At 38.0% G+C, this 13,305-nt stretch overlaps 1 protein-coding gene across 1 annotated transcript; it reads left to right on the top strand.

Annotated features, from left to right (window-relative positions):
- The first annotated feature begins 4,210 nt into the window (after positions 1–4,210).
- LOC114246647 (uncharacterized) lies at positions 4,211–12,363 on the top strand. The gene is made up of 3 exons (XM_028179290.2): positions 4,211–4,305; positions 6,377–6,410; positions 11,500–12,363. The coding sequence occupies exons 1-3, from the start codon at positions 4,276–4,278 to the stop codon at positions 12,342–12,344; spliced, it is 909 nt and encodes a 302-aa protein (XP_028035091.2). The 5' UTR covers positions 4,211–4,275; the 3' UTR covers positions 12,345–12,363.
- The last annotated feature ends 942 nt before the right edge of the window (positions 12,364–13,305 follow it).

Here is a 13,305-nt window from a genome sequence, read left to right as displayed (position 1 = left end):
CATATTACCAAACATTCGCCGTCTCTCTCATTTTCTAACAAAACCTTGTCTTTCGCACCCAATCAGATAGGTACCATTACGCGTCTACATCAATAATAGAGCTAATACAATACCGATTAAATGGCCCCTTCGAATCTTGAAATTGTTTTCCTTAACGTGTTTTTGTTTGTCGCTAGTAGCGCGCAATGTAAACACGATTCGAGCTTCATTAAGAACCCGCAGCAGCCTTTCTTAATTGCACGAATTAAGATCGATCGAATCCGAGAATAGTGTTGTTTCGATTACAATCCCCATTAAACGGTTTAACAACGGGATTATACTTCGTTGTTTGCGTTTTCAAATTCAATCTAAAAGCTATTTCAGGAATGCTAGTAATTATTTGAAGTCGTCGTGGCGTAATAGATAAGACGACCTGTATTGAGCGAATCTGCCAATGCCGGTGCTAAGTCCGGATGAAAAAAGAGGAGGGTTCAGTTGAAGTTTGACCTTTCCACCGCAAAACAGTCAACTCCGAATATCGAGCAGCGCGGTTAATTAGCCAGACCCAATTAAGGCTACAGCGTCCTTGAAGAACTGAATCTCTTCTAAAAGCACTGCCGTAGAACGACGCAGGACCCCACCATGTGTATTTTCTCAAGAAAGCCTCACGAGGCTCACCTTCAGCGTTGAGGATTATTGATGCAAGGAGGAGGATTGAGCGACGCGTCTGTGCCGGTATTTGAATGCTGCAGACAGGTACATTATGTTTTCTAATGAAATACCCATTGTTTCTTACCTAATCGTTGGTAGCCTAAGGGGCTATTTCAAATTCACGTAGATCAGTAGGTAAGCTTACGTGCTCAACCTGAGAGACTTGCTAACACTGGCTCTAGTAAGAGCATTGCTTCGCTAATCTACTACCGGATTAGAACCGCGATTCACTGGGAATATCCGGCGAGGAACTCAATGGGCTGTGTCTATGGGCTAGTTCGAACGACCAACTCTTCGTCGTAGTCCACGGGCTCGACGAGGATGGTGACCAGTAAAATACGCACTTAGCTCGTATTCAGCAATGATTTCCGAGATGAAATAAATAGCATCGTGTGATAAAAATTGAATCCGCATTAATTATGATTTGCGTAATTACTGGTCTTGGGGGGTAGATTTCACCTTTCAGCCTATTGCGTAATTACTGATCTTAGGGGGTAGGTTGCAACCTTCTGCCTATTGCGTAATTACTGGTCTAAGGGGGTAGGTTGCACCTTTATGCGTATTGCGTAATTACTGATCTTGTGGGGTAGATTGCACCTATCTGCCTATTTCTGTCGTGAAGCTGTAATGCGTTCTAATTTGAAAGGAGGGGTACCCGTTGTATTACCGAGCTGAAACTTCCAACTTATTTCTCACTGTGGAGAGGGGTATTTACGGCGTCGATATCTAGATTTCACCCTCCTAAGTAATTATAAAAAACAAAATGTGTGCAATTCACACGTGGTAGAAGTGAAACCTTCCAAAATTAAAATACAATTATCCTAAACGTCTTAAGTATATGTAAAATTTTGTCATTAGTAAATAATTGTAAGGTAGCGCCCTCTGTGAATTGATATTTTAATTTCACGTATAATCCTAAATTAAAATTCACTACAAGAGCTTTCATACACACGTTAGTATTAAAAAATCTCACAGATGGCGCTGTATTAAATAGTATGTATATTTCTGTCTCATTCTTTGCTGGCTTCATCCTACACATTTTTGTATTTGTGTCTCTTACCTGTCGTTTTTTCCGTTGCATCCGGTTTGAAATCACAACGATTCTAAAGAAGTTTTCACTTCAAAAAGGTATAGATAGATATTTATTGGTGCCCAAAACTGCAGCCGGACCGGAAAACGTTTAAATAACATTTATTATATGTACGTCCGACTGTGAGTAGCGAATGAGTGAGCTTCAACTTCTTCGACTTGGCTCAAAATATGTGCCTCCATAAAAAGTTAGGCAAAAGGCTAGGTAGTTCTTAAGCCACTCAAATGCGAAGAGTTAAATGATCATTAAAATATCGGTAGGCACTGTAGGCAGCGGCTTGGCTCTGCCCCTGGCATTGCTGAAGTCCACGGGTGACGGTAACCACTCACCATCAGGTGGGCCGTATGCTCGTCTACCTACAAGGGCAAAAAAATAATAATATGCTAATTGCGAGGAAATTTTCGTGAAATTGTCATAAAATTGCAACTGCAATTTGTATTTAATTAATTTAAAAATTTCATTTTGTTGTCCTTTTCGTAACATTTTTTTTTTTATATTTTAAATCTAGCTTCCTTAATAAGCATAGCGTGTTCAAATTCCAAAAGAAAATAATTATTTGCTGAACTCATACTCAAGTACATAACGATTGGTCGGTTTCATGCTGGTGCGCGCGTCACTCCGCAGGTTCCGGCGGAAGATCAGCGCCGCAGTACCGATTGTTTTGTTACTGTTAGGCATTGCTGAGCCGGTAACCGTTTCTAAGCCTCGTTATTTTTGTTATGATTTTTTTATTTTTTTGTACCTAATTTATGTTTGGAATAAATGTTTATCTATACTAATATTATAAAGAGGAAAGATTTGTTTGTTTGTTTGTTTCGAATAGGCTCCGAAACTACTGGACCGATTTGAAAAATTCTTTTTCCATTAGAAGCCGACATTGTCCCTGATGAACATAGGCTACTTTTTTTAATTTTTTTATTTTTTATTTTTGGTTTCATGTGTGTTTTAATGTTTCCGAAGCGAAGCGAGGGCGGGTCGCTAGTTATTATTAAAATCTAAAACTTATTTGATTAAAGAGGAAAACGAAGTAGCAAGTTTGTTTCTTGAGTGCTGTACCTTATATAAATATTTGAATTAAATGTTACACATAATTTTCGGAATATATCGTATTTACGCACACGTTAATTTAAACAATACTACATTTTTCAATGGGTCCTATTCACTTATGTATGTGATTTACGCAATGAAAGATATATACATATATATATAAAAGTATTTCTCGTTTGTTTGTCTGTTTACAATATAAGTCAAAAATTGTTTATAAATTGAATATGCTTTTTAGTTTTCATTAGTCGTGAACATAAATAAAACTATTTTCACAGTTTAGTCTATCCTTTTTTATTGTCATTATATCGAAGGCTATGTGGTTTACAGGAGAGCTATTTAAAGTCTTTAGAATTTGGAAAAACTATCATAACAAAAACACTTCTTTAGCTATTTGAATGGAGTAAGCATTTCACTATCGGTGCTTTTAGGTACCAAAAGCACTGGTCACCATTCCGACCAAATTAACCCACAGACACAGCCCACTGAGTTTCTCGCCGGATCTTCTCAGGGGGTCGCGTTTCCATTCCGGTGGTAGATTCTGCGAAGCACTGCTCTTACTAGGGCCAGTGTTAGCAACGTCGTCAGGTTAGAGTCCCATGAGCTCATCTACTCACTCGATGAATCTAACATAACCCCTCGAGGTCACTAGAAAAAGTAAGAAAAAAAAGTAAGATTAATTGAAGTTCAATTAGAAACATCGAACTGTTGATGCTGATATCAAATAAAACGCACCTTCAATTACAAAGATAAATGTCGCGTGCTAAGCGAAATCGCGCTTAGACCAAACTAGATGATGACCGAGCTTTGCCCGGTTTTTTTTTGATAACGCCATCTTGTTGTATCTTTAAAGCGGTTAGTTGCCCTCAATTAACAAAAATAGTATTATTATTCGCCAATAGAGGTCGGGAAGAGTTGATTATTGAAAACACGAATAAAACAACATTTTCTGAAAATAAATCGTAGCTGGATCGATTTATCGCCCCCGAAATCCCCTGTATACTAAATTTTATGAAAATCGTTGGAGCCGTTTCCGAGATTCAGATTATATACATATATATTAATATAAAAGAATTGCTCGTTTAAATGTATAAGATATCATTTCACCCTTCGATATTATTACCCGCGTTTGAGTATACATTACGGTTATGAATGTTGGGCTCTAACTACCGTCTATCGGATATGAGACGCCTTTCTTCAAAGCCCATTGCTTTTGCACAGACATTTTGCGATCGTGGATTTTCGAAAACCATCAAAAGGAAATATCCGTTAAATAAGCAGATACTGTTTGAAAAAAATAGCTTAAATTATGTTAAATATTGACAAAAGTTCCGCTTCCTCGGTCATTAATTACCAATAACTCGGATGAATACATTAAAATTTGTTCAGTTGTTAACTAGAAGGGGATCGGACTGGTACCTTAAAAGCGTCGATACGTGAAAATTTCAATTATGAAATTGATTCTATACGTTATTTTGTATGTGAGTATTATTAATGTTTTGATTTCTTTTCTGTCTTCTTTTAAATACAATATAAAACTATTTTTACGATTTTAGTTCGTGTTTAACTATTTTCCTTTGATTATTTACAACGTTTCTAACGCTTTTTTTAAACAATAATAATTAGTCGACTTTTGTAGTAAAAGAAAACTAGTGTCTTTTAAGCTTTTTTACTGGTGGTAGGATCGCTTTTGAGTCCGCACGGGTAGGTACCACAACTCCGCCTATTTCTGCCGTGAAGCAGTAACGCGTTTCAGTTTGAAGGGTTGGGCAGCCGTTGTAACTATACTGAGAATTTAGAACTTATATCTCATGGTGGGTGGCGCATTTACATTGTAGATGTCTACACCCATTGTTCACCCATCAAAGCAATAAAAAAAATCTAATGTATAATAAGTGAATTATGGAAATAAGGTTAAGCACGGTAATAGTGATCACGTGATCAAAGCACTTACTTGCTTCTAAAACACCAGTCAGTGGTCACAGTCGAAAAATGGCGACGCTTATGACGTCATATATTTCCTTAAGATATTACGTGTGTACACTTTTAGTCCATAACGAAACGAATTTCTCCTCAGCAAGGGCACTGAACAGGGACGCGATGTAAATCGGTACATAGCCATAATGTAATGCACAATAAAATGAATTGAAGCTAGGATACGTCATTTCGGATCCTCCCGATCCACTAACAGTGCTTTTAGGTACCTCAACCACCGGTCATCGTTCCTGTCGAACCCGTCACTTGCGACGAAGGGCTCGTCGACGAGGAAATTAACCCACAGACACAGCTCACTGAGTTTCTCGCCGGATCTTCTCAGTGGCTCGCGTTTCCGATCCGGTGGTAGATTCTGCGAAGCACGGCTCTTGCTAGGGTTCGTGTTAGCAATGTCGTCAGGTTTGAGCCCCGTGAGCTCACCTACTAGTTAAGGATACGCTGAAATAGCCTCTCAAGGTTATCAGCATAGGTAGGGAAAAAAAAGAAGCTAATCCGTAACAGTACTTTTTTACGTTTATGAGTCTTGAAAGCCGAAGGGAATACGGTATTTATTAGTGTTTCCCCAAGCACTGTACTGTTAAGAAAAATAATAATTAAAATAAATAAATAAAGTTTCGATCGTTTGAACTTAGTGTCGTTCCACAAGTGCATATGCTGCTCGTTTAGATTCATAGATAATACACATAAATTAGTTATAGATAAGCAACTCAAGCACTCAATAAAAATGTTTACGGGCGTCAGCCACTAGACGGCTTCGCTCCGATTAGTTTCTCATTGCTCCTGTAGACGGCAGTAACATATTACCTATCCTATATTTTATTCTTAATGCAGGATTTTGTAAGTTTTCAGAAACGACAAATTGATGAAATTTAATCAATTTGTCTATAAATAAATACAGATTTGCATGTTGGAGTTTACTCCTTTAGAATCGATTTACATATATAGGCCCGGGGTATGAAAATTATGGGGACCAAAATCGTACTAGCATGTCACACGAAATGCGTTATGCGCATGTCACACGAAATGCGCGCCGGGCTGCTGCGCCGGCAGTCCGCCACAAAGCCTCGTACTGATCGCGCGTTTCTCTCATTATTGTATTTTCATATATTTGTTAGTCGTTTGTTTTGTGTCTCGTTAATTTGTTAATAATCTGTAGTGTATCGTGTTGTCGTAATATAGAACTATTTCTCGTATTGTTTCGTTTAATTTTTTATATCCAGTAAACTCCAGTCGTGCGTCGGAGCGGACACACACACTTTTTTTTTTTTTTTATTTTTTTATTTCTGTGTTTAGTTATACAATAATTAAATGCCTTAACTTTAACAACGTATAAGTTTCTGGGCATCCGCTACAAGATGTCGCTAGTTTCCTTAGAATCTTAAAGTTTCAGGGCTCTGATTAGATTCGCCACTGGCCGCAAATTCCTTGTTTGCGAGACGCTCTATCCGAAATTTAATTTCCAAAAACCCTAGGTCTGAAATCCAGAATCTTCTTAATACTTTCGATTTAAAGTTTGTTATTAGGAGTGACATTCTTGAATTGTTCTCGTTGTTTCAGATCCTTCATCAAGGCTACACTGCGTCTATAACGTGTGAGTATTGACCAGAGAAACCCGGTCAGGTACCTACCCATATCCAAAGACACAAGTAACTGAGTTTCTTGTCGGATCTTCTCAGTGGGTCGCGTTTCCGATCCGGTGGTAGATTCTGCGAAGCGCTGCTCTTGCTAGGGCTAGTGTTAGCAAATTCTCTCAACTTGAGCCCGTGAGCTCACCTAACTGTCCGCGCGTAGCTAGAATAGCCCTTTAGGCTAACAGCGAATAAGTAGAAAAAAAAAACAACAATTGTCTCATTTTGAGTAACGCGTTGACTGCGGGATCGTTTTTGAGGGATTTTCAGCCAGTGCGTATAAGGCTTGATAGGCCTCGCATAAGTCCGTTTTTAAATATACCCATATCCATGGAAATTTGGACAAAGTCGTCTCCTACATCGTGAGATACGTGAGAACGCGGCTTTGACTGACGCACCAGACGATAATTGCGCATAGGGCTTCAAAAACAGCATAACGTAGTCAAAGTGTTTATAATTGTTACGCGCTGGAGTATGGGATAAATAAAAATTCTACCGACGTACCAAAATTAAAACTCTATTTAACACTTAGAACGCTCACAGAATACTTAACAACTCCTAGTTCGCTTCTTCCGCTTCGCTTCAGATGATTCCTTCCCTGTTTCGCTCCGAGTAGATCTGATTATTAACTAACTTCGTGACATCCCTGCAAAGCCTTTATAGTCGATACGACAGCCCTAGAATTATCGAGAACATTCTGGACAAGTCGAATATTTTCGATATGCGTTTCCGCCATTCGACGACAGATGGCGTTGCTCTTACCGACGTAACATAGTGAATGCTCTCCAATGTACATGACAAACCGACAGTTTCCTTCGTAAATGTTCCGAATGGTCCACATTCCGTACATTTATCTGACGGCTTTTAAAATTTCTGGATATTACAAAAATCATTCTACGCGACATAAATGTTTATCAGATGTATTATATGCTCGAGTAATGAAATCATGGGCCATCGTATTTATATGAAAACAAACATTAAATTAATACGCAAAGCAAAAGCGTTTTGTACCCCTTTTTACGAAAATTACGCGGACGGAGGAATATGATATTTCCCACACTTATAGAGAATGTAGAGAAGGAGTGCAGAATGTAATTTTTTTTAAATTATGTTTAAAAAATAAATTAAATCAATAAAAAAAATCATTACATACACTACCATGTATTTGATACAAAAATCACATATATACTCTTTGTTATTGTCAAACTTTTGTTACAGTTTATAGTATGTGGTCAAATTGAAAATAGATTAATATTATTTGTCTATAGTTTGGCCTTGGCGAAATCTGTGATCATAGAAGTCTTTAACAATAGAACAATAAATAATGTTCAATTAATTGAAGTCGTATTTCGACTACTAGGGGACCATTAGGTCTCATGTTTACTCAAGTCTCTATCTAACTATTTCACTGATGTAGATGTGGCAATAATTTCATGGGCCAACATTCATTATACACTTGATCGCGATAGCTTAACAGGAAATACCGATAGATACAAACGCTCAAGATTAATCTCACCTTTAGAAATTACAGTGGCTCTGGAAGTAATTTGTTTAGTAGATTTAATTTTTTCTCCTCAACAATTGATATTTAATTGACTTCAACTAGACTTAGCATTATCGATCAGAGTTACTACAGTTATTTTCTCCTGATCAATCTAAGCCGATTGCGTTCATTCAAATGCGGGCAGCACAGAATCCATGTCGGTAGGCGTAAATCCAGCAATTAATTAGTTGTAAGTCTGATGAAAAGTCGGCAAATTTCTAGACGCTTTCTCTTATGTTTGTCGACTTTCAAAAAGCCTTGTCAAGAAGGTGACGCGCGAGACGAGTCCGGCTTTGTCACATCGGGAGGCGATCCCCCTGGGGTAAGTCACGGGGTACAGGAAGGGAAAGATTTTGCACTCCTTCTCTATATTCTCTCTCAATGTGTGGGAAATTTCATAGTCCTCCGTCCGAGCATTTTTTGTAAAATAAGTAATAGTTTAAAAAAACTAACTAAGTACGCTTTTATAGAAAATCCAATTAAAGAATAGAAAATAAATTTTAATAAATTTGAATTAAAAATAGTGTAAGAAAAAATGATTTTATTGTAAAAAAGCGTGGGGTGCTTTTCAGGATATTATCAAAATAACCCTTCTACTCATATCTGTTCATAAAATATTTATAACTACTGATACCATGCACCTCCAGCTTTTTTTTACAATAAAATCATTGTTTCTTACATTATTTTTAATTCAAATTTATTAAAATTTATTTTTTATTTTTTAGTTGAGTTTCAATATTTTCAATTTTTTAAAAAAAAATTGAATTGTCATGGTCCTTATTAAGTATACCAAATTTCGAGTTAATCCAACGTTTTGAAGGGGGTCAAAATCATGTTCAAAGATTCCGTTACAAACATACATACGTCTGAAGCTAATAAAAGCATATTAAAATGGTATAAAGTTTTTACTTCACGTATTAATATATAGATTATAAATGAATAATTAACTTCTATCCACGTTACTTTATTGGCGTCGGGTCCGAAACGATTCTTTGCAAAATAAAAAAAAAACTCTCGGCACTTAATCCGAAATTAATATCAAGATTTCGTTATACCGAGAATTGGGCGAAGCGGGGGGTGTATTGTGTTATTAGCGGAGCAGATCGCGATACTGTGATTCGATCGACAATACGAATCATTTAGCACTTTCGTTCCTGGAATGGGGCTAATTACGCCGAGCGAATGATATTATCAATCAGTCAATCATTAAGATTTGTTTTTAAAGACTCGTAAATCACTTCTCTGCTTAGATCCTTGATATTATAGTCGCACTCAAAAAATAGAACCACCGTTGTTGATCGGGCGATGTGACTTTCGAATCTCACAGGAAGGTATGTAGATACATATATGATATGTATATATTACCGTTTTTAAACTTTTTAAACCACTTACGACATGTTCTCTCACTCAAGGCAGCCTCATTAGATGCTTCTACGAGCAATCGATGCGCCTCGACTGCAGATTTTTTTAAATTAAAAAAGTAAATTAAAAGTTCCCGCAATTGACGCTTATTTGGCTCAAAGTTTGACATTTTTGGATAAAAATAATATATGATGCTAATACGGAGTTATTTTTTTATTTTATTTTTTTATGGCTTAGATGTGTGGACGAGCTCACAGCCCACCTGGTGTTAAGTGGTTACTGGAGCCCATAGACATCTACAACGTAAATGCGCCACACATCTTGAGATATAGTTCTAAGGTCTCAGTATAGTCACAACGGTTGCCCCACCCTTCAAACCGAAACGCATTACTGCATCACGGCAGAAATAGGCGGGGCGGTGGTACCTACCCGTGCGGACTCACAAGAGGTCCTACCACCAGTAATTACGCAAATTATAATTTTGCGGGTTTTTGATTTTTATTGCACGGTGTTATTCCTTCACCGTGGAAGTCAATCGTGAACATTTGTTGAGTACGTATTTCATTAGTAAAATTGGTACCCGCCAGCGAGATTCGAACACCAGTGCATCGCTCGATACGAATGCACCGGACGTCTTATCCTTTAGGCCACGACGACTTCAAAATAATTTGATAGGATTAAGTTGTTCTTAAATGATCAACTTAATTTTTAAGTCGATTATCATCTGTGAATTCAAACGTAAACCACGTGCCACGCCATCTTTCTTAAAACGGCGGAAACTTATTTGTACACCTAATATCACATATTCTGATTGAACAATAATATGCGGTAGGCAGCGGCTTGGTTCTGCCCCTGGCATTGCTAAAGTCCATGGGCGACGGTAACCACTCACCATCAGTTGGGCCGTATGCTCGTCTGCCTACAAGGGCAATGAAAAATATTAAAAAAATGTCTTCATTACGTTTCTGTAAAATACTAAGAAAACAACATTTAAAGCCTTTAATATATTTTTAAACTATTATTTTAAACAGTCTTGATTCAAATATGTAAAACTGAACTTCACTTTTTTTCTCTATGACAGACAAGTTAACGCATCTATCTGAAAAAAAAAATTTTAAAACTAAAGAGTTGTCTCTTTAAAACTAAAGAGACAAAGGTTTTTCTTTACATATATTATGTAGGATTGGTAAGAACGGAACGTATGAAAAGAGCGTGGAACGGAATGTTGAAATGTGAGCGAGAGAAAACGGTAAGAAAGGGAAAAAAGAATGACAGAGAAAAGCAAGATGGCGAAGACTTGGCGAAGTTGAATGAGCAAAGCGTAACAATGGTGTCAGTTATTTTTTAATTATAATAACAGAAGTTTTTGGAAGAGAACAATAATAGTGCAATCGTCGAATGGCCCCCTGATTTGCAGGCGAAGTAAATTGTCCCTTCGTAATAAGGTGACACTCTACAAAGCAAGTGGAGTGTTCGCTCACGCGGCCCGCTCTAATTTGAAACCCCTTCAAGTCATTTAATCCCGTTTTTGTTGGATAGCTGTCGGAGCACTACGGTTCCTAAAGAACGTGGATCTCCATCATGACCTGGAGCTTGACTCAGTCAGTAAGTATATACAGTCGGCATCGCGCGCCACTTTGAGAAGGCGGCATGACACGAAAACCCTCTTGTCGTGGCCGCTAGAAATTACTTAACCGATCTTGTGAACCGAATGGTAAACAGTCGACGTCGCCCTAAGCACGTCATTACAAATCGTCCCGATCCATTAACGGTGCTTTAAGGTACCTCAAGCACCGGTCACCGTCCTCCTCAAACCCGTCGCTTGCGAAGAAGGTTTCGCCGAGTAAATTAATACATAGACACAGCCCATTGAGTTTCTCGCCGTTTTTTCTCAATGGGTCACGTTTCCGATCCGATCCGATTTGATTCTGCGCAGCACTACTCTTGCCCGCTCCTCTCCGCGACTACTCACGGCTCGAGTCCCGCAAGGCTCCGTTCTATCTCCGCTCTTATTTAGTTTATTTATTAACAATATTCCCCGGTCGCCATCGACGCAGTTAGGCTTATTCACTGATGACAGAACCGTTTACTACTCGAGTAGAAAAGGTTAGCCGTCGGAGAAATATTAATAAAATCGTCTATTACAGGTAACGGATGCAACAAAGGAGATCACTGCCTCCAACTCACGCCGAAGATAGAGAAAGAGATAGATGTTATTGTTAACAAAGTAACTGATTTTCTAAATAATCTTGCTATGGAACACGAAGATTTCGATGTAGCGCTACTAAAGATTGAAATAGAAAAACATTCTGACGACGAAATCGAAGAGAAAGAAGTTAAATTACAAGTTTACGTCAACGATTGCTCCAATATCGACAAAAGGTTGCTAGATAACTTTAATAATACTATGGATCTTAAAAATAATGATGCAGGTAACAGCGATGATCGAAGGCTTCAATCAGGAAAAGAGAACAGCGACGCATTCAATTGTGAAAAGGAGCAAAGTGAAAATGATTTAGTTAAGGATTCAAAACTTTCGAAGGTGCGTAAAGATGATCCATTAGAAGAGCCGGTAGTCAAAGAATTGAGTAATGATGATACAGAGCATAGAGCTACCGGTGACGGAGATCCCAAAACACGTAGTATCGAAGAAGATAACATAATAAAAGATTCGGAATTGAATGGAAATGAGTCAGGAAATGATGATGTGCGTTTAATCGACAAAGAAATTATCGAAGCGTCTCTTAACGATTCAAAGATTTTGAATCCTAAAAGAATAGACATATCCGGAACTGCATCCGATTCTATGGATAACGTAGATGGTGTTCCTAAAGGACATGCGAATCCTGAAATAATGATTTTGAATTTAGCACAAAACGGCCAAGAACTACTAAAGGAACTGGAGAGGATTAAGGGAAAAAAGAACCCTTTATTAGTTTACGTGCAGAAAGAAGACGGTGAAAGTAAATACGTTTTTCTTGACAGTAAATAAATTTGACCTGTGTTTGAATTAATTATTGTTTGTTACTTTACAGTGCCATTTTACCCGCTCTCTTCGAAACACGAAGGAAAAATTTTAGTTCCATTATTACTATGCCTTTCTTCAAACAGGAAATCTCCTGATGGAGTAACTGCATAAATAAGACAGATGATTTATATCTTGATACATTTCATTTATATCTAAGGTGACTTGGATAACTTATGAAGCGCACATAAACATATGCTACTGGTATATTTACTGGTGGTAGGACGTCTCGTGAGTCCGCACGGGTAGGTGCCACCATCTTGCCTATTTTCTGTAATCAAGCAGTAATGCGTATCGGTTTGAAGTGTGGGGCAGCCGTTGTACTGAACTTGAGACTTAGAACTCATGTCTCAAGGTTGGTGGCGGCATTTACGTAATAGAAGTCTATGGGCTCCGGTATCCACCTAACACCAAGTGGGCCGTGAGATCTTTTTTTTTTTGGGCCTGGGCCGAACCTCCTACGAGGTCCCCGCGCCTAAGGGGCGCGCGGGGTATGTGGGACTCAACGATCTACAAGATCTTCCACCCACCTAAGAAAGAAAAAAGAACAATAATTGTTTAGGTTTTTCTCAATGACAAGAATAGCCGTTAAACTATACAAATAGGACCTCATGTCGCTAACTAGACGTGACGTGATTATTTATCGACTTTGGGAGCCACTTAACTCACTCAACCAACAGGTGGGCTGTGAGCTAATTCATCCGTGTATGCAATAAAAAACAGAAGAAAGCAAAATAATGTTCTCGATTTTTATTCCTGAAATGTCCCTTAACATATTTATTTTCAAAATGTAAAATTGATATTTTTTCTCTTTTCGGTACAGCATAACCAGAGAGAGACAGTATAATAATTTAAATAGACGTCATAATGCAATTTTTTTTTTGTTGCTTACATAGGTGGACGAGCTCACAGCCCACCTGGTGTTAAG

Source organism: Bombyx mandarina, chromosome 11, assembly GCF_030267445.1.
Source record: "Bombyx mandarina strain Sakado chromosome 11, ASM3026744v2".
In the NCBI taxonomy this organism is placed as follows: Eukaryota; Metazoa; Arthropoda; class Insecta; order Lepidoptera; family Bombycidae; genus Bombyx; species Bombyx mandarina.
Note: the sequence above shows the minus strand (reverse complement) of the source record. Positions and strands in the feature narration are given on the sequence as shown.

Bases quoted from the DNA above. Each gene is read 5' to 3' on its own strand.
- LOC114246647 (XM_028179290.2), top strand. From the start codon at position 4,276: ATGAAATTGATTCTATACGTTATTTTGTAT. The intron at 4,306-6,376 runs GTGAGTATTATT...TCGTTGTTTCAG, and splicing joins TTCTATACGTTATTTTGTAT to ATCCTTCATCAAGGCTACAC. The intron at 6,411-11,499 runs GTGAGTATTGAC...CGTCTATTACAG, and splicing joins CTACACTGCGTCTATAACGT to GTAACGGATGCAACAAAGGA.